A 24,005-nucleotide genomic window follows, 5' to 3' on the forward strand; every position below is an offset into this window, starting at 1 on the left:
AATAACTGTCTTTCACCCATTGTATTAACCGGCAGCGAACAAAACACTGTAACAGGCCTTCTGGCAGCCATGGCGGCTGAATTGTGAGGCTTCTAAACATTGCTGCGTGGATATACTTGACATGTATATCTGTTCATTCAACGTGACTTTTATTCCAGTCACGTGCTAGAAACAACGTTAACGTGTACTTAACTAAAGTTTTATAGAGTTAAAATATCTTGACACACTTAACTAGATAGAATGACTATTCCTGGAAAATTCAAACTTTGCTTTTCTGTTTATAAGTGATGATTTAGTAACTGAATAATAGTGTTGATTCTTCACTGTTGTGTCCTCACAAATATAATGGTGACTGTGTATGTATATGTTTTAGCACATTTTTTAATAGTTGGAGTGATTGGAATAGTGCAGAGACAAGCTACATCAGGCGTTTTATTAAGTTAATAGCTAGAATCATACTATGATACAAAATATTACCGTCAGGCTCAGCACATTTTTGCTGCAAAGATATCAGATTTCCTCATCCAGAATATATTTTGTTTTGTTTTGTTTTGTTTTGCCGCCATTAAATTGCATTGGATACCATTTTAATTTTAATTTAAAAATTCTATATGTTGATTTAATGGGAAAACCCCTATGTTCTGACACAAGCAATAATGTTCTAATGTTCCAGCAGTTTGTGGATGTGCAAGCAAAGCTGGTCATTGGTTTGAAGAATATTTTTATTGAACAGGCCTATCTGGTACATGTGCAGGCCTACATTTTGTACCTTGTTTGGAATTCTGGCTTGAGCTCCAGAGGGAAGATTTCCCAGGTCTCTAGTGGGGTGGTGTTCAGAAGTACTTCTCCCACAAGTCCTGGAATATATTAATGTTGACAAAGAATATAATTGAATTATTCAATTTAGTATCAAAATGGAATTATACTACAAAATGCTTATTATAGATATAAATAAAATGTTGTGAAATATATAATATAGTTTGTTTTGACCAAAAATACTTACTATATTTTATATTGATTATTTGATGTGTAACATACATTTTTGTACATGTAACCAAGTACTTGTGCATGTACGTACAGGTAAAAAGAAAAAAAATGAAATCTTTGTTTAAGACCTAGTTTTCTCAAATGTGACATTTATGATCCTTTTCAACTTTATGTCATTGTATCATTATTATACTTACGTACTTACAAAACACACACCCATCGAAATCCTTGGAGGTAATACACAGAATTTGTACCTTTCCTTTGGTCCAACAGTGCATCCCCCCTGTTGACTCCAGTCACACTCTCCAACACAAACTTCTTCACTCCGTCCATAGTCTGGGCAAAGTTCACCCTGTCCTGGTTCTCTACTAGGATATCCAGAATGTCGTTCTCCTGAAATATCAGAATCCTGTTTAGAGACAAGAGACTCTTTCTACACAATGTCAACCAAGTCTTGTATTCAGCCAAACTTTCAGTGACCATCTGTCACCTTCCTCAGGGCAATTCTGACTGGTTCATGATCGCAGGGTGACAGGCGGTCACGAAAATGTCGGCCGAATAAAAGACTTGGTTGTGTAGAAAGAGTCTCTTTACTCAGTGACTTACCTGATAAAACTATTCTGGTGACAGAGAATATTATGAAGTAGAGACTAGATCCATTTAACACACAAAAAAAACAGAGTCAGTCAATCTAGAAATGCTTGAACGGCCTTTCTTTTAGTATTGACCTTCCTACCGCAAATATATAACACCATGAATATGCGTTTTTCTGCTACAGAATTGCTTAATAATAAAATGCAAACTATCCATGTATATACCACAAAAACATATTTTCATGGCAACTACAAAAATGAAAGAGATTAGATTTAACTTATATTGTTTTGTATTAGTTTTTTGTTACATCATTCTGTATTGTATGTGATATCGTAATATTGTATAGTTGTCAATAGTCCTTTGTATACCCGGCATTGCCTGAAAAATAGGTTGTTATGAGTACATGTATGCTGGTGAAATGAATAAACTGAAACTAAAAACTTTACCTTCAGCCCTGACAGACTGATCTCTCCAACTCTCCAGTTCAGCATGCCTGACTCCTTACCATTCACAAATATCTGCAGGAGCAGAAAGACGAAAAACTATTTGATTTTTAAAACAGAATTTTTATTTATTTTTTATTTTCGAAAATTGCGACATTCACAATACAGTGGCCACCCTGGCAGCAGAGCTGATGGCGGGGGCCACAGACAGACATGACTACATGACTATACATACATTGTTGATTAACATATATGTTATTATATTTACAATACTAATTAAAATGGGTAAACTTAGTTGGAGGTCAGAGGTCGAGAATCCGTACAGTGGAAATAATAGACAAGTGCACTAGACCAAATGAACAGGTGGAAGGACACTTTAGAAACGTTTTGTTTGCAGGATGTAGACCTGAAGAGCGGCCGAAATGTTTTGGTTTGTAGAGAGGTTGTGACCTGGAAGACCATTGAGGAGCATGTTGGTGGAGAGGGATTGATCCACAACGCTACGTACAGCGGTGGCAAGTGTTTGCCTTGCGTCCTTGTGCAGAGGGCAGTGGAGGAGGTAGTGTGCGACTGACTCAGACTTAGCACCACAGCTACAGCTGCGTGGGGTCAAGTTGAACTTGGCGAGTGTAGAGTTGAGCTGAGACCAGTCAAGACGCAGTCTTGCAGAAAGGATGTTACTGCGACGGTCACCGAGTCTGCGGAACTTCTGGTGACGGCGGGTGGTCAGCATCTGCGCTTTACACTTCAGTCTGAACTGGTTGTAGGTCGCAGCTTCCCTCACGTCCCTTGGGAGACTGTTCCAGAGCCGCGTGAAAACAGAATTTTACATTGTACATGATGGTTTTTCTAGACACGCGCCCATACTAGCTATATAGCCAATTTCAAACCTTTTTTTCTTAGCTTTAACTTTGCTGTGTGCAAAATGTATAGCGATTTTGTACAATCTAAAGATATTCTTAGCCAAGTAGGACATGTTACAATTATAACTGGAAGAACTATTTTGTATGCATCCTCATAATGTGAAAAGTTTAGGGGGTCTTTGCAGGGCTTGAAAGCTTAAACTTCAGGAGAAAAACCCAGTCAACGTATGCACAACATGTACAGCCATTTGCTGGCTTGCTATAGGAAGTTGACATTGACCAGTTACAAATTTTCTTTCCAGCCTTTTCTGTATTATCATATTTCCTGGTTTATCAAAAAGCTTAAAGCTGTAAACTGACCTGAGCTCTGTCCCTGACATCACACTTGAGAGTGAGAGACTCTGTGGCCGGTGTATGGATAAGTTTGTGCCTGTACAGGATGTAGCCGTATGACTGCCCGTTGTCATTGTTGATGGGGAGCATCTCCATGGACATCACCTTGAATGAATGAATGGTTTATTCGATCATTTTGATCAGATAAAGTACATCGCAGCCATGGGCTGAATTGCGTACTTTTTACATTTAAAAACAGTTAAAAGTAGACTCTAAATACTGGCAAAAACTCATCTTTCTGAATTAACAATTCTAAACCATAAGAAACACTACCTTAAAACAGGTAGGTTGTATGACGGATACGTCGGAGTACTTAACGACACACACGTATATTTAAAGGTACAACAAGGTAAATATAACGTTCTACAGATAACAATGGGTATGGGTAAATGTCATTTACGTCGGGCATTAGAACAATATTCGATCACAGATCTGTTTCATTCAGGAGGCGAGTCATGAAAGGAATTGGACTGTTTTGGTATCTTTTTGTCTTAGTTCTTATCCCAGTCAGGCGGTGGTTGTTTCTAGTGTCTCTTGAGCTGATGTCTCCTCGCGTAGGAGGGAGCCATTTTCTGAATGACTCCGACTCCACCAGTCTCTTTGCAAAGTTACGGCACAAGTCCCGTCGCCGGTCGTCTAGGGTAGGCAGGTCTCAGATGCTGCACGCCTCCTTGTAGGATGTGTAGGCCGGTCCAAGAATTATGCGACAGGCTCTTCTCTGGAGGGTTTCGATCCTGGCACGTTGTGCTGTAGTTAGTCCGGCATGCCACGCGGGGGCGGCGTACTCACATGTTGGGCGTACAAGGGTCTTGTAGCACAAAAGTAAGTCTTCTCGGGAGAGGTCGAAACACCGTAGTCGTTTGAGTAAGTACAGTTTCTGGTTGCCCTGCTTTACCACATGGTTGACCTGTAGTTCCCACCCTAGGTCCTCCTGGAAGTGCACACCGAGTAGTTTTACTGCTTTTACCTCCTCCAGTGGTTCGCCGGCTATTGAGAACTGGGGACGTGGGACATGGACTTTGGAGAAAGACACATGCATAACTTTACACTTCTTAGGATGTAATTTCATTTGTCGGTTGTTTGTCCATCCAGTCAGTTGGTCTAGGTCGGCTTGTAAGGTAGAGGCCGCGCCTATCATTCGGCTCTCCGCCAAGTTCATGTCATCAACAAACTTCCACCGCGACGCGATGGCATCTTGGCACGCACTGTTGATAATGGCGAGGAATATGAGAGGACCGAGCAACCTTCTCACTCCTGATTGGCTATGGAAAAAATTAAATCATGTACATGAGTGGATTTGATTTGATCATCACTGTCTCACTCCTGCTTGGCTACAGAACAAATACATGTGGGACAAAGGCAGCCGTTGCTTGTGTTGTGTCCCACACATAAGAACAGATACAGAACACAGACTAATATACTATTACTCAGTTTCACTTGAGTTATAATATTAGTAAAGAAAGTTGACTAATTGCCTTTCCCAAGGGCACAAGATCAGTGGCATGCCAGGACTAAAATCCAGGACCTTTTGGTTCTGAGTGGAGCACTCTGCTGTTATGCCACACGACATGATACCATGAACATGATATGGTCAATTCAGCTATATTTTTTGTTAAAAGAATATATTCAAAGTCAGTACCTAGTGCAAAAAGTGGTTAGAGCAAATCATAGAACAAGCTTGTATGAGCTATGCAAGAAGAAAAATCACATGCATGATTGTAATCACAAGAGAGTTCAGTAACTGTTTAGGTAAGAATTATTTTAATTCTATAACTCCATTGTTGTATTATGTAATATTTGAGTGGACTCCAGGAAGACTATAAGTGATTGTAACAAACCAAACCAAACTAGATCATGACAATTCAATACACTTACCTCCCCCAGCACCTTTAAGGCATCTTCAAATGTGATATATTTTTGAACAGGATATGGACCTGAAATCATGTTATCAAAACAAAGCAGACTCAGAGGTGAATGAATAATTTACAAATCATACAATAAGTTGTCATGAAAGTTCATCTGTGTTGGTAGTTACATGTTTAAAGTTAAAACTTTTGGTCCAACACAAAAAATTCTCTCACCTAGAGCTTTCGACCAGTCACTCTGGTCTTCCTTAGTAGACTGACCCAGTGAAGCTTGTCACGTGGCTTCTTTGAAGTGTGATGTCAACACTGGGTCAAAGGTATCTGGTAAACGATGACGGTCGAAAGCTCTAGGTGAGGGAATTTTTTGTGTTGGCCCAAAAGTTTTAACTTTAAACACATACAATAAGTTGTTTTAGTTTTGGAAGAGGAAAAAGATTCTTCTAAGAATATATTATTTAATATTTGGGATCCAACTTCATCTACTAACCATAGCTGCTTTTCTCTGTAGCTGGTGGAACATCAGGCAGCTCACTTGGAACTGTTAAAATAAAAAAAAAAGAGTTATCCACAATTTTATTTTTGTGACTTAATTTCTTGTTCTTGATACATGAACAAACTGTCCTTACACCATTTGAGCCTGTAATACTACATGCATCATATAACTTACAAAAATGTCATGTACTACCATTTTGAGGATTTTTCCTGTTTAATATATATATATTTGTTAGTGGTTTAAAATAATAACAAGAAGCCATAGGTGACAATCCTCCGTGAAGTGTCATATTTTGCAACAAAAATAATCCCAAGCGTCAACGCCAGACCTACTGTGCAGACATAAGGCAACGGTTAATACAATGAGGGCGCGTCACAACCATAAAACATAAAAAGACCTAAATCCATTACTACTCTCAGGGCGTGTAAAGATACTGTGCTTCAAGTTCGAAGTTCATTTTAATTACACACACACAATCATTGCATTCACATAAAGATTGGACTATCATGGTCGTGTCACTAGTAACAAAGACAGCCCCACCGTCTTACCGTGCCTGTTACTTATTAAGCGCGACTGGCAAATTCCAGCAACAGTTGCGGCCAGCACCGCGAGTGTTACTGCCGTGGTACCACTTATCGGCCCCTCACCATCTGCCTGAAGTTCCAACCCCCCACTGCTATTCCAAACAACGGGTGTTTCTGGACCAATTTGCCTCATAACTATAGGGGTGCATCTGCAATATTACATTGACCGCGAAAGCAGCAACGGCAAAAATACACATTCGTGCATCAACACGGGCATGCCCGCAGATGGCGTATAAAATTGCATGCCGATTACACAAAGAGAACCCAGTGTTTTGACTGCGAACACGAAAAAACGACTCTTCACAACACTCCGTCCGGAGGTCCTGACCTCCTTCACGGAGTAATAATCTTGTTGGATAGGCAATGGAGTCAGCTTGTCTACTGCAGACCTGTCGTGTAGACAGCGCGTGTTGTCGCTCGCTCCTAGCCTCTACCAGGCTTGAGGGCGCGGCTGGAAATAGTAGAAATTGGCCAAATAGAGAGATAACACACCGAAGGAGTTTAGCCATCCAGTTTACAGTTTGCCGGCAAACTGTAAACGTAAACGGCAAACTGTAAACTGGATGGCTAAACTCCCTCGGCGTGTTATCTCTCTATTTGGCCAATTTCTACTATTTCCAGCCGCGCCCTCAAGCCTGGTAGAGGCAAGCTCGCTCCCCGGTGTCAGCAGGAATGGCCAAGGAACGGCCTAGGAACGGCCAAGGAACGGCCAAGGAGCGGCCTAGGAGCGGCCTAGGAGCGGCCTAGGAGCGGCCTAGGAACGGCCAAGGAACGGCCTTGGAACGGCCTTGGAACGGCCTTGGAACGACCTAGGAACGACCTAGGAACGGCCTAGGAACGGCCTAGGAACGGCCTAGGAACGGCCTAGGAGCGGCCTAGGAGCGGCCTAGGAACGGCCTAGGAGCGGCCAAGGAATGGCCTAGGAACGGCCTAGGAACGACCTAGGAACGGCCTAGGAACGGCCAAGGAACGGCCTAGGAACGGCCTAGGAACGGCCTAGGAACGGCCTACAGTACTTAAAATGTTCAGTTACTAACTACTAAAAGTTTTGTATTGCTGTGATGTTTGCTGTGAAACTGTAACATTTGTAAAATTGTATAGTCATTTTAGTCATATAGTCATTATAGTCATATAGAATTGATTCTTAACTAACGTGTCACTGACATGTCACTACTATCACTACTGTGTCACTAACGTGTCACTAACGTGACGCTAACGTGTCACTAACGTGTCACTAACGTGTCACTAATGTGTCACTGATGTGACTAAGTTCAGTTACTAACTACTAAAAGTTTTGTATTGCTGTGATATTTGCTGTGAGACTATAATATATAACATCATAATGACGTGTGTCCACTTGTGTTGTTTGCGCTGTGTGGTAAATTTTATTATATTTCAGTCCATACCATATATGGTATGGATGAAATAGATTGTGTTCTCTCATGTTTCTCCTCCTTCTCCTGCCAAACAGTCAAAGGGATTCAACTCCGCCATCATTCAGACAAATGACTTCAAATTTGGCATGGAGGTAGAGTGGGCCAATACCCCCAGGCGTTTTTTTTCATTTTTTGATACATGCCTTTGAAAAATTTTTTATGAAGGTTTTTTGGGGCATTTTTCGACAAAAAATGAATTTTTGGATCCTGAGCCCTGGTATTACAACCAAATCATCGGAATTCGGTATAAGGGTACCTTGAACGTGTGTCTACAGAATAGCAGTCACATATTTGGAATACACCACTTGAAAATGACTCATTTAGGGGACTTCAATAGCTTTTTCAGGCCAAAAAAAGGGCCAAAAGTGCTGTACCCGTTCCACGTTCTATCTAAAGAATGGCCTGTTCCATCTGCCGTTGGCCATGGAACACGTGTTCCATTGCGGGTTACCCGAGGTCACATTATTGCACGTAAGTCGTGCATAATGACCCACACATTCAATTTTATGTGCCTAAGACCTTCAAAATGTATCAAATCTCATCATTGTTAGTATTTGCATACCTGTAATATGATTAGTAAAGCTTTCGAGATTCAAAGTGCTTGTTCTTGCATCTTTGTTCTCATTTACATAGCTACTATTTAATTTATTTATTTGAGAACCTTTGCTAGTTTTGCACTGGGGTAAGTTTGGAATAGTCCACTTTTGCGTGGGAGGGAGAGATGGACTGAAATATGCTGTATTTGCTCCCAAGCAAATGTCGGCCTTTCTAGTTTTAATTGTTTCACGAAGGAAGCTGCAGAAATAATTACATTGCGAGAAATAAGCAGGAATTGTGTGTCTTGTTGGTGTTTTAATTATTCAATTGTTGTGTTTGGTTGATATTTCCAAATAAATCCGAGTTTACATTCACTGTGACGTTCTGATTGTTTTACTGACACTTGGGTATAGTGTAGGGGAAAATGACTACATGTACATGTTGTTTATACCAGTTTTTCTATTGGTGGCTCCCCCGCGTGCATGCGTCACTGATGGTTTGCAAACACTTCAATTTGGTTATGGCGAAACACCTGTGCTATAAACAACTAATAATAAGTTCGATAAAGGCAGGTACGTGATTGTCAAAATTTAACCTAGTGTACATGAACTTTAATGAAAAGGCCGAAAAGACGATGTCCAGGTTGTGAATAAACATGAATCCGTGCTGCAGCTACGCACTTACATGGTTTGCTGTAAGGCGCCTCACCCCACACGGGTTGGACTTGAGTTATTGCAGATAAAATCAAGGCGCGCCGAATACTTCAGGACAATGTAGACCAGTCCTATAATAGGCTGACTTAGAGCCGGTCGGTACGGAGTTTGTGGCAGCAAGAAGGAGGAGAAACTGTCTTATCGTAAGTGATTCTTTCTTTCTTTTTCGCTGACCGTGTGTTGTATCCAAAACCGTGCTTTATCCAGAATCATGCTCAGGCACGGTTCTGGATAGTCCACGGGTATCCAGAACCGTGCCTATAGCTGTGCAAATCTACGTTCTTGTAATTGAATACACGGAGACTAGCCAAAGCTTGATCCTTAGCCCAATCCATTTGGAATTAGAACTAGATAGGCGTGGTTCTAATGTGTACTTTCATTCCTTATTGTTTTACATATATTTTGATATTTGATAACGTATATATATATATATATATAATGCTAACAGTTTGATCATAGTTCTTATGTTACTTCTTATGTTATAGAAAGGTAAAAAAAATTTTGAAGAAGGGTATTTTAATTCAAATTGTGGTTTCCTCAAATTTGCATAAATTATGGTAAGGAGAACTAAGTATTTTGATCAATTAAGATGTTAACTATAAATTCCTCTTAGATTAATGAAACAATATCGTTAGAACAATCACTGAAAGAGCTAATTAAAGGTATTTTAACGCAAGTTAAAAAAGAGACAAGTATATGTGTACTTGGGTGGTCAGATAATAAGTCTCTTGTGCATTAACTCTCATATTCATCATTTCTTAACATTTTAGTTCAATAACATAGATCTGCTATCAGCATTGTCACAGTAAGCAAATGGCGGTTTTGTAGAAAAGATAGAAACCAAAATGTGCGTAGGTAAAATGAAGATTACAATTAGGATATGTCGAATCTCTGACGTCCAGGCGAAATGGCAGACAAGATGAAAATTATGTTGGTTCTGCTGCTGATCGTCCTGAAGGAAGCTGGCCCGACCGCAGCCTGCAGCAGCAGCTGTTCATCAGTATGTTACTGCGGCAGACGAGGCCTCACCAGTGTTCCCCAGGACCTGCCGACAACCATCACTAGCTTGGACCTGTTTAACAACGCCATCAGAACATTAAACCGGTCCGACTTCTCCAGGTACAGCAGTCTGAGAACATTACAAGTTCATTTCAACCAGATTTCCGTAATCAACAGCGGAGCGTTCTACAACTTAACCAGGGTAACTCAACTGTTCCTTCACTACAACCAGTTAAGCAGTCTCCGGTCTGACATGTTTGTGGGGCTGGATAATGTGCAGTACTTTTATCTGTATGGCAACAACATCCACAGTATCCAGGCGGGAACCTTCAATGCCACCCCGCAGGTTCATACACTGACCCTTCTCGGTAACGAGTTAACTAGTCTCCGATCTGACATGTTTGTGGGACTCGATAATCTGCAGGGCCTTATCCTATATAACAACAACATCCACGCCATCGAGGCGGGAGCCTTCAATTCCACTCCGCAACTCCGCCATCTTCAACTTCAGAACAACAACATCAGCACCATCGCAGCTGGCACATTTGTAAATCTGTCCCGGCTGCGATGGCTGTACCTTTACAAAAACCAGATAACCAGTCTCCGGTCTGACATGTTTGTGGGACTTGATAATCTGCAGGGCCTTTATCTGGATCAGAACAACATCCACAGTATCAAGGTAGGAGCCTTCAATTCCACTCCGCAGCTAATGGAGCTTCAACTTCAAAACAACAACATCAGCACCATCGCAGCTGGCACATTCGCAAATTTACGTGTGTTGCATGAGATTGACCTGTCTCACAACAACATCAGCACTTTCCCCATTGAGGCCTTATCGAATCTAAATACGTCAATCTTGTCAACCTTAAAGGTGAACCACAACCAGATGGAGACACTCCCGTTCGCGGCATATGACGTCCTGGCTTCCATCTCAACAGTTGACCTCAGCAACAACCCCTGGCAGTGTGACTGCAGGATGCTTCCCTTTAAGCTAAAGTTGAACGGGCCTTATTCCTTTGAGAACCAGATCACCTGTGCCGAACCTGAAAACCTTACAGGGAAAAGTTTACTACGGGACGTCAGTCCTCAGGATCTGATCTGTGAAGGCACTACTGACAGCACCCCTCCAAGGGGGTCTTCAGCCCACAGCACCCCTCCAGGAGGGTCCTCAGCCCAAAGTACCCCTCCCGAGGAGTCCTCAGTCCACAGTACCCCTCCAGGAGGGTCCGAGGCCCAAAGTACCCCTCCCGGGGGGTCCTCAGACCACAGTACCCCTCCCAGGGGGTTCACAACCCACAGTACCCCTCCAGGGGGGTTCACAACCCACAATACCCCTTCCGGGGGTTCCTCAGTTCACAGTTCCCCTCCTGGGGGGTCCTCAGACCACAGTACCCCTCCCGAGGGGTTCACAACCCACAGTACCCCTCCAGGGGGGTTCACAACCCACAGTACCCTTTCCGGGGGGTTCTCAGACCAAATTCCCGGTGGTTCATCGGCCGACAGTCTTCCTTCCGCTTCTTTCTCCCTCCCCGCCTTCCTCAGCGGTTTTCCTGGCGGAGTTCTTGGATCTATTCTCACCTCGGCCATTTGCCTTGTGATCTGGTGCAGAATCAAGCGACGCAGAAGTAGCCCCGCCCCTGCCCCTAACCCCAGCCCGGACACACACGTTACAGACAAGTACCGTGACCAGGCAGGCCATCATGGTGACCTAAATCCAATAGCCGTAGAGCGTGCCCTTGACCCTGTTCCGTACGACCTTGACCGTGGTTACAGGCTTGTGCGCCCTCCCCTTCCTCCAATCACAGGTCATTAGGGACATCCTGGTCATCCGCAAACCGGCATGTTGTATCCAGAACCGTGCTTTCAGTATCCAGAATCCTGCTCAGGCACGGTTCTGGATGGTCCACGCGTATCCAGAACCGTACTTTGGCTAAATCTACGCTCTTGGATACGCGGAGACTATCCAGAACCGTTCTTCATCCAGAACCATGCTCATGCACGTCTCTGGATAGTTCACACGTATCCAGAACCGTGCCTGGGGCAAATATATCTTCCTGAATATGCGAAGACTATCCAGAACTCAGTGCCTGATCCTAACCCGTTGAGGCATGGAACTAGACAGGCAGGTTCTGGATACGTACTGTCCAACCGGGCAGCGCGAAGGTCTGGCAAGATTATGATCACAAGTCCTGACAAAAACCTTGTCACAGGCCCAGGAACTGATCTGTAGTAGACTGGTTTAATTTGTAATTCTAAGCTGCATCAGATTCTGCTGTTACACTTAAACTGTCTTCAGATGCGGGAAGAAGTTTACGCACTCGTTAGAGCATAAATTACAAAATAAAAGTTTGACCCATTGTATAAACCACAGCAAAACAAACAATTTGTCTGACGCCCTTCTGGCTGAATTGCGAAGCTTGTTAACATTGCTGCATGGATATATATTACATGTATATTTGTTCATTCAACATGACTTTTGGTCCGGTCACATTCTAGAAACAACTTGTAATCAAAGTTTTATAAAGTTCATCATATCTTGAGATAATTCACTAGATAGAATGACTATTCCTGTGGATTGGTAGAAAGTTAAAACTTATGTTTTAGATACTGAATAATAGGGTTGATTCCTCACGTATGTGTCACTAATGTGACTGCGTACGTGTTCAGTTACTAAGTGTTAAAAGTTTTGTATTGCTGTGACGTTTGCTGTGAGACTATCATAATATATAACATTACAATGACGCTTTTCCACTTGTGTCGTTTGTTCGCACTGCGTGGTAAAATCTTATTTTAATTGTTTCACGAAGGATGCTGCAGAAATAATTAGAAGCTGTAGAAATGGACATTGCGCGAACTAAATTGTTTGTTATGTTTGCTTGGTATTTCTAAATAAATCCGAGTTTGCAGTCACTGTGACGTTCTGATTGTTTTTCCGACACGTCCGGGCCACTTGGGCATGCGGGTGGCGGTATGGTGTAAAATGAGTACATGTACTTGTACATGTTGTATATATGTGCCAGTTTTTCTATTAGTGGCTCCCCCGGGTTCGCACATGGAGGCTTGCAAACACTTCAATTTGTTAATGGTGTGCTATAAACAACTAATGATAAGCTTGATGAAGGCAGGTACGTGACTGTCAAATTTAACCTAGTGTACGTGAGCTTTAATGAATAGGCCGGCCAGATGGCGTTCGTGTTGTGCAGGGTGCGGATACACATGAATCCGTGCTGCAGCTGCGTATTCAAGGCTGCGGACACAGAATACCCTACACGGGTTGGACTTGAGTTATTACAGGTACAATCAGAGCGTACCAACTACTTCAGGGCAATGTAGACCAGTCCGATAATAGGCTGACCGAGAGCCGGTCGGTACGAAGTTTGTACTGTTTGTGGCAGGGAGGAGGAGAAACTGTCTTATCGTAAGTGGTTCTTTCTTTCTTTTTCGCTGACCTTGTGTTGTATCCAGAACCGTGTTTTATCCGATTTTGAGATCGACCGACGATCGCGCGTATTTTGGGCTTGAAAATAATCGTCGCTGTCACATTGTGCGAGGCTCGGGCGATTGCTTGTCAATACATCTATGATAATGAAGTCCCTATGACATGGCAAGCAGATGAAGCAAGGCCAGTGTATCCACCTAAAAATTAATAGTTTGGCCAATTTTTATGTTTGACCTGTCGTAATATTATTCAGCGAAGTAATGGAGGTGACTGGCAGAATAAAATAAAAATATAAACAGGAATTCTGTGAAAGATCCAACTCAAATACTACCACAAGAGCCAAAATGTACACTACCGTCTGGTTAAAATAAAGATCACCTTTTTAACCAAACGAGAGTCGGCCGAAGCTCGTTCGACACACGGGCGTACGTCGCTAGAGTTACGGTCGACGATCTATCGATGCTCGCACGATCTCTAGACCATTCAACCAAAATGTACAACATAATGATTATCATTATATCAAAATATTTTAATACACGTGTGCGTGTACATGAACAAAGTTAATAAGATATATTGTTCTAAAACTTTGCCTCTATAGTTCTGTCTAAATATTAGGAATCTTCCGGTAAACAAGTTTATTAGCCATTCAATGGCATCAAAGTAGACAGAGGTAAAAAGAGCCATGCAATATGAACTTCAACTAGTAAGAAATATCTCTCTATCACAAGATAAATTTGTTGGCGCCCTAAGAAACAAGTCAACCTCATTCCAGAATGAACAATTTATGATACAATCTTCTAAAATAAGGCCACACACCTTTTATTGTAATTGTCAACGAATTTCATGTCACATTTTCTGTGAATATGTGTACATGCCAGTTGATTTAAATAAAATTGAACTTAAAGGAACAAGATAGATTAAAGGATTTCATGTGCGTTCAATCAGTTGGGTTCAAAATCTAGGCATTTGGTCTTATATAGTTAAAAATTATCATTTTTTAAAGCGTTTTGTTTATTAACAAATGTTGATTTAACAAAAGTACAGAAAGGACGATTTTATTTATTTTTATCCTTTCTCGTAAACATAACGTTAACAATCAGTGGAGGCGTTGCTCCTGCAAACTTTACACAGTATACTGTCAATGCATATGAAATCTCAGATAAATGTCACAGGTGCTGAATAAATAATGACTTAACAGGAGCTCGGCCGAGGCTCGTAGAACCTTCCGGTGTCGTCCGACACTGGCACGAAGCTCGCTCGAAGCACGCACGATTTTAAAAACAAGTCGGGCGAGGTACGGAAGAGGGTCGTCCGAATATTTCGCGAAGCTCGCGCGAGGGTCGACCGTATTCAGCGACCATCGACCGATTTTTGAAGACAAAGAACAGCCGAGACTCGTGAGATGTACGCCCGAAAATCGGTCGACTCTCGGCCGTACGGGGACGAGCTGCGGGCTACGCGCGAGCTGGAAACGAGCTCTGCGACCTCAAAAATCGCCGGCGACTAGTCGCTGATGTTAAGAACACGTTTCGCGTGTCAGCGAGCTTTTTACAAATTACCAAAAGAGTTAGCAAAAAGCTATCTGTATAAATCTTTTTTTTTTCCATCATTTTATACAGGGTGGCCCATTCAATGATCGCATTGCTTTTCAGTGGGGCCCTAGGCCTGTTTTACAAAACAATACAACGTTCACAGTCACATACAAACAATAAAATTAGGATACAATAAATAATGATAATAGCAATACTAATAAAGAAAACCCTGGTGAGGTCCGTTTGGGCCCATTCAGCCAGATTCCTCACAAAGATGGTGCGTTGTGATAAACACAAATAAACCAATACACGTAACTGATTAGCAGCACCAATAGGGATTAGTTAACCAAAGGATAACCACAAAAATGATATTTCGAATCTCTGCCGTCCAGGCGAATGTCTAACAAGATGAAGAGGTTTTTGGTTTTTGGTTCTTCTGCTGATCCTCCTGAAGGAAGCTGGCCCGACCGCAGCCTGCAGCAGCAGCTGTTCATCATACTGTGAGTGCGGCTACAAAGGCCTCAGCAGTGGTCCTCAGTACCTGCCGACAACCATTACTGTGCTGTACTTATATCACAACGCCATCACAACCTTTAACCAGTCCGACTTCTCCAGGTACAGCAGTCTGACAGAATTATATCTTAATTACAACCAGATCTCCACAATCAGCAGCGGGGCGTTCTACAACCTAACCAGGTTAAATCTCCTGCGCCTTTTCAATAACCAGTTAACCAGTCTCCGATCGGGCATGTTTTTGGGACTTGATAGCCTGATTAGACTTGATCTGTACTTCAACAACATCCACAGTATCGAGGCAGGAGCCTTCAACTCCACACCACAGCTTCGAATACTACAGCTTTCCGAGAACAAGTTAACGAGACTCGATCTCCTACCTGACACGTTTGTGGGACTTGATAACTTGCAGAGCCTCTATTTGTATCTAAACAGAATCCACGGTATCGAGGCAGGAACCTTCAACGCCACCCCGCAGCTTCGCGGGCTTGGGCTTCAGAATAACAACATCAGCAGCATCGCAGCTGGCGCTTTTGTAAATTTGTACCAGCTGCAAACACTAAACCTTGTCTATAACAAGATAACCAGTCTCCGATCTGAGATGTTTGTAGGACTTGATAATCTGCAGAACCTTTATTTGGAGTACAACAACATCCACAGTATCGAGTCAGGAACCTTCAGTGCCACCCCGCAGCTTCAACGGCTGTCCCTTTACAATAACAAGTTAACCATACTCCGATCTTAAAGCCTCGGTCACAACTCGCCGTGCGTGCTTTTTGTCCGTACGTTTTTGTCGTGGCTACGTCTGCTACGTTTTTTCTGCAAACGTAGGGTGGCCGACCGAGGGAGTACGTCACTCGCACGGTTGCGCAAGGTGTACGTACGTGGTCTGCACGACACGCCTGGCCGTCAGCGGTTGCGTGCATCGTACGTTGCGCAAGTGGTAAGTGAGTTGTACGTGCTTACAACGTACGATCTCTGTGCGATTGCCACGTTGTCGCGTACAGGCCGTACCTACACGTGCGGCGTACGCACGGTTTCCTTACTCACTCGCACGTTGTAAGTGCGTGCACCTCCTGTTAACTTCATCATCACTAGCCGCCCTGGTGTCTTCCGCGGCCCGTTTCTTTGGGTCTTGTCTGGTAGTCTTCTTCTGAGCCTTCCTGGGCATCTTGGAGACGAGTTGGCAGTCGCCCGTCAAGTTGTATTTATATACTGTAGAGATCAGGTGCGTTGCCGTTGCACGTGCGGAGCACCTGGTATGGTGCACGTGTGTTCTGCGTGGTCATTGAGCAGGTCAACTGGGAAGTGAGGAGTAAGCACGGATGACGCAAGCACCGTGCGTGGCACGCACGTGCTTCGTGCGCTGTCCGTACAGCAATTGCACGTGAGAATAGTGAAGTTAGACTCACGGAGTCCGTACGTTGCACGCTCATAGGCTGTACGGGGCACGCGCGTCGCACGTACTCGCACGCACGGGTGGTAAATCCGCAGACCGCACGTAGAAAAAGTATTACATGCACTTAAAGTTCTACGGCGTGTCTGCGTGCTCCCAAATCCGTAGGATTCCGTACGGAGGTGGTACTCACCACGCACGGATGCCGTACGATTGCCCACGTTTTTGCACGTAGACAGCACGCAGAAGCACGTACGGCGAGTTGTGACCGTCGCTTTAGCGACGGTCACAACTCGCCGTGCGTGCTTTTTGTCCGTACGTTTATGTCGTGGCTACGTCTGCTACGTTTTTTCTGCAAACGTAGGGTGGCCGGCCGAGGGAGTACGTCACTCGCAAGGTGTACGTACGTGGTCTGCACGACACGCCTGGCCGTCAGCGGTTGCGTGCATCGTACGTTGCGCAAGTGGTAAGTGAGTTGCACGTGCTTACAACGTACGATCTCTGTGCGATTGCCACGTTGCCGCGTACAGGCCGTACCTACACGTGCGGCGTGCGCACGGTTTCCTTACTCACTCGCACGTTGTAAGTGCGTGCAGCTCCTGTTAACTTCATCATCACTAGCCGCCCTGGTGTCTTCCGCGGCCCGTTTCTTTGGATCTTGTCTGGTAGTCTTCTTCTGAGCCTTCCTGGGCATCTTGGAGACGAGTTGGCAGTCGTCCGTCAAGTCGTCTTTATATAATGTAGAAATCAGGTGCGTTGCACGTGCGGAGCACCTGGTATGGTGCACGTGTGTTCTGCGTGGTCATTGAGCAGGTCAACTGGGAAGTGAGGAGTAAGCACGGATGACGCAAGCACCGTGCGTGGCACTCACGTGCTTCGTGCGCTGTCCGTACAGCAATTGCACGTGAGAATAGTGAAGTTAGACTCACGGAGTCCGTACGTTGCACGCTCATATGCTGTACGGGGCACGCGCGTCGCACGTACTCGCACGCACGGGTGGTAAATCCGCAGACCGCACGTAGAAAAAGTTTTACATGCACTTATGGGCCCTGTCAGACTTCTGCGAATAGCACTTGCGTATGGGTTGCGTACAGACATTTCTGCTGTACGCACAATACGCGAGGGTACTGTGACGCACATGTAGCGAATAAATAACGAATTCATTGCATAGATTGCATATGACATCCGTATGGCGTTCACATGCATTGCGAAGGCCAGGCGTATTCCGAACGCACTCAACGTATTCCCACCGAATGCCTAACGCACTTCCGACGAATGCCAAGCGTCTTGTGTACGTATTCCTTGATGCTTCCTGCTGTTTTATTCGCAGCGAGTCATCATGGGCCGCCCTCAACTCAGATGAAATGTGTTTGTTTCCATTTCGCCCCAGCCCTGGTCACTTTCCTGTAATATTTTGTCAGGTAAATTGAATACACGTACCCGGACTTTATACCAACATAACAGTTAGACTGTTAATAGCCTTGATGAATTGGAGATGTCAAGAAATACCCTCCCTTAATAATTTAAAAATAACTGCGAACACTACAATATTTATATATCTACCGACACCATATTACAAGCACAGTTCAAAGTGGCTACTGTTATAAGTCCATCATCTTTAGATGTTTCATGACATTGAGTTTATATTCGCCCATAGCTTTTATGCTCCTGCATTTTTATAAACTATTTTGTACCAATCTACGTACACTACACATTTTTTTCGGACAAAAAAAGGCAACTGGCGTATCATCCCAAAGTACAGGCAACAAAAACAAATATTTTATGTTAAATATAGATATATTGATAATATGCAAAATGGCCAGTCCTATCATCATTTTTGGGGAGGCGGTACAAGGGTGTTCTTTTGTGTTAAAAAGTCTCAAAATGCATTTTTGTGAAACATCGCACTTTAGGAAAGACGTTTTCCCAATGGTCATCTACTTTTCAGCAAAACATATTAGAAACAGCCAATCTCCAGAAGATCTGTTAACCATGGGGTCTAGAGGAGCCGGTACCCCGGGTGTAGCCCAGGTGTTCGGCAAGTTCGCTATTTAGATCGGTACGCTACTTTTGCGCTTCTCATTAGTTACAAATACGTACAATGCGCTGTCCTGTTGCAATACCAACGGTACTAAAGCGCTGTAAGTACGCAATGCATTTGTCTTTTGTACGCAGCTTATGCACAGGTGCAGTTCCAGGTGCAGATCAGCGTATGGGCCTCGTGTCCCCCACAACCACATAGCGAACTCATGCCGTGCTTGACCTATGCATTGCATATTAAAAACGCATGACCTGCGTAACAGCGTACGCAGCGTAGTTTTGGGCATGCTCAAAACTACGCTGCGTACTGAGCCGGCTGGTGCGTGTGCTGTGCGTATACCGGCGTTCACAAAACTCACACAAAACGACTGAGATGCATATGAAGTGCGCAGTTTGCGTACGGCTGCGTATGAAAAAATTGCTCGTACGCAACTCATACGCAAGACGATTCGCAGAAGTGTGACAGGGCCCTAAGGTTCTACGGCGTGTCTGCGTGCTCCCAAATCCGTAGGATTCCGTACGGAGGCGGTACTCACCACGCACGGATGCCGTACGTTTGCCCACGTTTTTGCACGTAGACAGCACGCAGAAGCACGTACGACGAGTTGTGACCGTCGTTTTACATAGTTGTGGGACTTGATAATCTGCAGTACGTTTACCTGTATCAAAACAAGATCCACAATATCGAAGCAGGTGCCTTCAACGCCACCCCGCAGCTTCGAACACTGCACCTTCAGAATAACCAGTTAACCAGTCTCCGATCTGGCATGTTTGTGGGACTTGATAGCCTGGAGATCCTTTATCTGTATCACAACAACATCCACAGTATCGAGGCAGGAACCTTCAACTCCACCCCGCAGCTTCGCGATCTTAGACTGCAGAACAACAACATCAGCAACATCACAGCTGGCGCTTTTGAAAATCTGAAAAAGCTGAACACACTGAACCTTAACTATAACCAGTTAACCAGTCTCCAGGCTAGCATTTTTGTAGGACTTGAAAATGACCTAAGGTGGCTTCGCCTGAGAAACAACATCGTCACCATCGCAGCTGACACATTCGCAAATTTGCGAGGACTGCGCGATATTGACCTGTCTCACAACCAGATCAACACTTTTCCCATTGAGGCCTTATCAAAACTGAATACGCCAACCTTGTCAACCCTAAGGATGAACCACAACCAGATGGAGACACTCCCGTCCGCGGCATATGACATCTTGGCCTCTTTAGGAACTGTGGACATTAACATTGACTGATCCTAACTCTAACCCATTCAGGCAATGAACTAGATATTATCAGGTACGATTCTAGATAAAATATTGTCCACATGTCTGTTGGTTTAGAGATCACACGTCCAGGTCTGTAGTAGACTGTTTTGTAATTCTAAGCTGCATCTGTTCTTGTAAGTTTTATAGAGTTCAAATATCTTTAGATGGTCAACTAGTAGCCTGACTAAATCGCGCTCCTGGCGGCCGCCGCCCTAGGTTGCCGCCCCCCAAAAGCTTGATGTCAAGCACGCGTAAAGCTGGCGGTGTGTCGACGGCCCTGGTCTGCCATATATGGTTAATGAGATGCAAACGTCACGAACGGCCCTCAGACGGTGCGGCACCCAACAGAGATGGTTGCTATGGGCCTGTCGGTCGCTACCCAGTGATGGACGTCGGCGCGCCTTTCATGTCCCAAAATTGAAGTTTGGCCGAGGAAGGCGCGGGCACCCGCTCGCGAGTCGAATCTGTTTCTATTTTCCAAAGTTTCTGGAACTTCCTCGTGGGAAATGGGAGTCACACCGAGAGAAAAGAATCTCATCCACGGATTTGTATTTACGTCACGATTTTCACTCGGCTATGTCCACATTTCGCATCTCTGATTAGTTGAAGCGTCCGCTTCCGGCAGCGCCGGCGGTATTGAAGATTGACCGAGCCGACGCGCGTGTAAACAACTTTTCTTTCTTCGATATAAGCGCTAAAATGCTATTTTCCACAACCACACATCGATATTCTAGTGAAGAAATGCATAGTTTCAAGAATCAGTCGGGAAATTATATACTTCTATGCGGATTTTTAGCGTTTTTTGCGTCATTTTGTCGTCGCTGAACCCGGAAGTGTGGACCTCGCCCTCGGCGTGAGTTTTCTTTTACCCACAAAGTAATTAATTTCTAGCCTATTTTACCCTGCGTTTTACCGATCAAAACAATAAACAACTCCCGCTTAGGAGAACCCAGTAACATTTTAGATTCCAGCAATTAAGTATCGATAATTTGACAGGAGTCAACATCGTCAACAAAGCACAAGAATGTCGTACAACCCGCCGTTTTCGTTTGCTCTGCACTGTTTCACGATCTCGGTCTTCTCATAGCCGGTAGGAAGACACGCAAACACGTCGTTTATCGCATTTTCCTGAAGCGGCTCTAGGGGCCAGGGACTCCCAAAGTCCACACACACTGACTCCAGAATGCACAGAAACTCGGTTTCGGGCTAGTCGCAGCCATTTTTCTGAGAAATTCCCACCCGCAGTCGATCAAATTTTTCGTCCCCGCCCGGTACTCCGCCCTTCTCCGGCTGCCTGGCGCCGTACCACGTGATGGCCCGGTCGGTTCCCACATTAATTCCTAATACTGGCTTCCTATTGGTGACTCCAGGAAAGGGAACGGGCCGCCCGACTTACAGCTATTCTGCCACAAGCTCTTGGGGTGGAGGTCATTAACCTCCGGCCGAGAGCTTTGTATACACAGGCTAGTCAACTAGAAAGTAGAAGCAACTGTAACGCGACAAAGGGTAATTACCATTCCTGCCCTTTGATAGGAAGTTCAAACTTTGGTTTTCTGTTAATAAATGATGTTTTAGTCACTAAACAATAACTATATAATAATATATAAAAGTGTCTTCACAAATATGACAATTGAAATGTGATTTTCAGTTACTAACTACTAAAAGTTTTGTATTGCTGTGACGTTTGCTATGAGACGTTTGTCCACTTATGTTGTTTGTTTGCACTGTGTGGTAAGTTTTGTTTAAATTGTTTCACAAAAGAAGCTACAGAAAGTGACAATTGCAAGAAATAAGCTGGAATTGTGTGCCTTGTTGGTGCCTTCATTGTTTAATTGTTGTGTTTGGTTGATATTTCCAAATAAAGCCGAGTTTGCAGTCACTGTGACGTTCTGATTGTTTTTCTGAAGATTTGAACAGAGAAGAGACAGGTTCTGCTAACAGCACCCCTCTCATGCAGTGGACTCGTACTGTCGGGGATCACAGAACGATAGTCTCCACCAGACTCCTTTGCAGGTTGAATAAACAGTAGAAATCGGCCTAAAAAGAATGCAGCTGGCTAGGGGAGTTGGCCCGCCATATATCTATGCAGGCAAACTGGACACTGTATGGTCGGCAATCTCCCCTGGCCAGTTACATTCTTTTTAGGCCCATTTCTACCATTTTTATCAGCCTGCAAAGGAGCCTGGTGGAGACATTTCGCCATAGAGGGTTCATACTTAGGTGGCGTACGTATGGACCCTCTCTGGCGAATGGATAATGACTGGCCAATTTGATACTGTCTTTTGCCATCCTAGGACCTGCTTGGAGATTTTCCGTTGACTAAGGAGTGACCAGGCCAGTGGCTACTGCTTTGACACCGTAGGATCTGCTTGGAAATTAGTCAACGGATACTGCCTTGCCACGTTCTATATTTCAGGTATAGAATTATAGATAGGCGCGGTTCTACGTGGAGACTATCCAAAACCGTGCCTGATCCTAATGCTAACCCGGGTATAGAACTAGACAGACACGGTTCTGGATATGACACTGTCCACCCGGGCAGCCCGAAGGTCTGGCTGGTTCATAGATCACACGTCCAGGCCCAGGTCTACAGTAGACTGGTTTGTAACTATGCCTGTATAAATGTCTGGTCCTAACCCTAACCAATGAGACATACAACTAGACAGGCGGTATTGGATACGAAGTTACTTTAAGGGAAGGCAAATCGGAATGAGTGTAACTTTCAAGGCTTGCAAACACTTCAAGTTTATTACGGTGAAACAGCTGTGCTATAAACTACTAATGATAGGCTCGAGCGTTTGCTGGGCACACACTCCACGTGGTCTCATAAGTTGGGCTTGAGTTATTACAGGTAAAATCAAAGCGTGCCGACTACTTCAGGGCAAACCTAGAGCCATACTGAGCGGACTCAGAACCGGTCGGTACGAAGTTTGTGGCAGCAAGAACGAAGTTTGAAGGGATGAGAAAGAAACAGGCTTATCGTAAGTGACCTTTCTTTCTTTTCAAAGTACTATATAATTTTGCAAATCATGAATCAATTTGCATAATTAGCGAGGGTGATTAGTTCCATGATAGGACCTTAAACGTATGACATATGTAACTAAGAAAGAGATTGACATTGATATGTACCAATTATGCAAATGAAAACCTAATTTGTAAAGTTAATGCCATAATGGCATAGTGGTTGATGATCATGTAATAATTATTATACCATTATATAGTGGTTGATGAAAATTGGAGGAATTTCTAACGTCTAGACATCATTCTTGAATATTCTTTCCTATGTATGCCATAAAGGGGTTATCATGTGTCATGAACGTTATATACTTAACCCTACCTAGACCGGGCTTTTTTGGGCATGGGGGGACGGGGGGGGGGGCTCATTTGACCCCCCAGAACTCGCGAACGGTATGTCGTATGACCACCATGGTTTGACGTCAGCACACCAGATGGTTTGACTAGTACACAATCAGAGGATGGTGTACTAGTAAAAATTTATCATATCTACAATTTTTATGTCGTTATGACATAATATGACGTCATTAATGTGATTTTATTGGCCAAACCGTCTAGATAGGTTTTTCACTGAAAACTAAATGGTATTCAACATAACTGTAACAACTGTAACTGTTTATGACAGAATATTAGGGTGTACTAAGTCTTATGTTGCCCATAGCGACACCGGTGACGTCATGAAATGACGTCATGCATATTTTAGATATCCGCCATCTTGGATCATCAATCTTGAATTTTCAAAAATAGTTTGTTTTTTTTCATGATAAAGCCCAAAATACATTGTAAACATACTAAAGGCCTTCATTTAAACCTTTTTTTAGAAAAAGAAATGGAAGTATTGATGGAATTTTGATGAAAATAAGCTGTATATACCTGTTCTAATGATATGGTCCGC

At 43.8% G+C, this 24,005-nt stretch overlaps 2 protein-coding genes and 1 long non-coding RNA gene across 3 annotated transcripts; 2 read left to right on the plus strand and 1 right to left on the minus strand.

Annotated features, from left to right (window-relative positions):
- Window positions 1–2,045: 2,045 nt before the first annotated feature.
- LOC109466435 lies at window positions 2,046–5,209 on the minus strand. The gene is made up of 4 exons (XR_002140021.1): window positions 5,156–5,209; window positions 4,525–4,542; window positions 3,248–3,385; window positions 2,046–2,099 (listed from the first exon to the last, which is right to left on the minus strand). It is a non-coding gene; the product is annotated as an uncharacterized LOC109466435 (long non-coding RNA).
- A 4,606-nt stretch (window positions 5,210–9,815) lies between these two features.
- Window positions 9,816–11,720, plus strand: LOC109466422 (leucine-rich repeat-containing protein 15-like). The gene is made up of 3 exons (XM_019764140.1): window positions 9,816–10,109; window positions 10,254–10,680; window positions 10,759–11,720. The coding sequence occupies exons 1-3, from the start codon at window positions 9,816–9,818 to the stop codon at window positions 11,718–11,720; spliced, it is 1,683 nt and encodes a 560-aa protein (XP_019619699.1).
- A 295-nt stretch (window positions 11,721–12,015) lies between these two features.
- On the plus strand, window positions 12,016–16,136 carry LOC109466423 (leucine-rich repeat-containing protein 15-like). Its single transcript, XM_019764141.1, has 2 exons — window positions 12,016–12,070; window positions 15,295–16,136. The coding sequence occupies exons 1-2, from the start codon at window positions 12,016–12,018 to the stop codon at window positions 16,134–16,136; spliced, it is 897 nt and encodes a 298-aa protein (XP_019619700.1).
- The last annotated feature ends 7,869 nt before the right edge of the window (window positions 16,137–24,005 follow it).

The sequence above is a fragment of the Branchiostoma belcheri genome, unplaced genomic scaffold (assembly GCF_001625305.1).
Source record: "Branchiostoma belcheri isolate BF01 breed outbred unplaced genomic scaffold, Haploidv18h27 scaffold167, whole genome shotgun sequence".
Classification (NCBI taxonomy): Eukaryota; Metazoa; Chordata; class Leptocardii; order Amphioxiformes; family Branchiostomatidae; genus Branchiostoma; species Branchiostoma belcheri.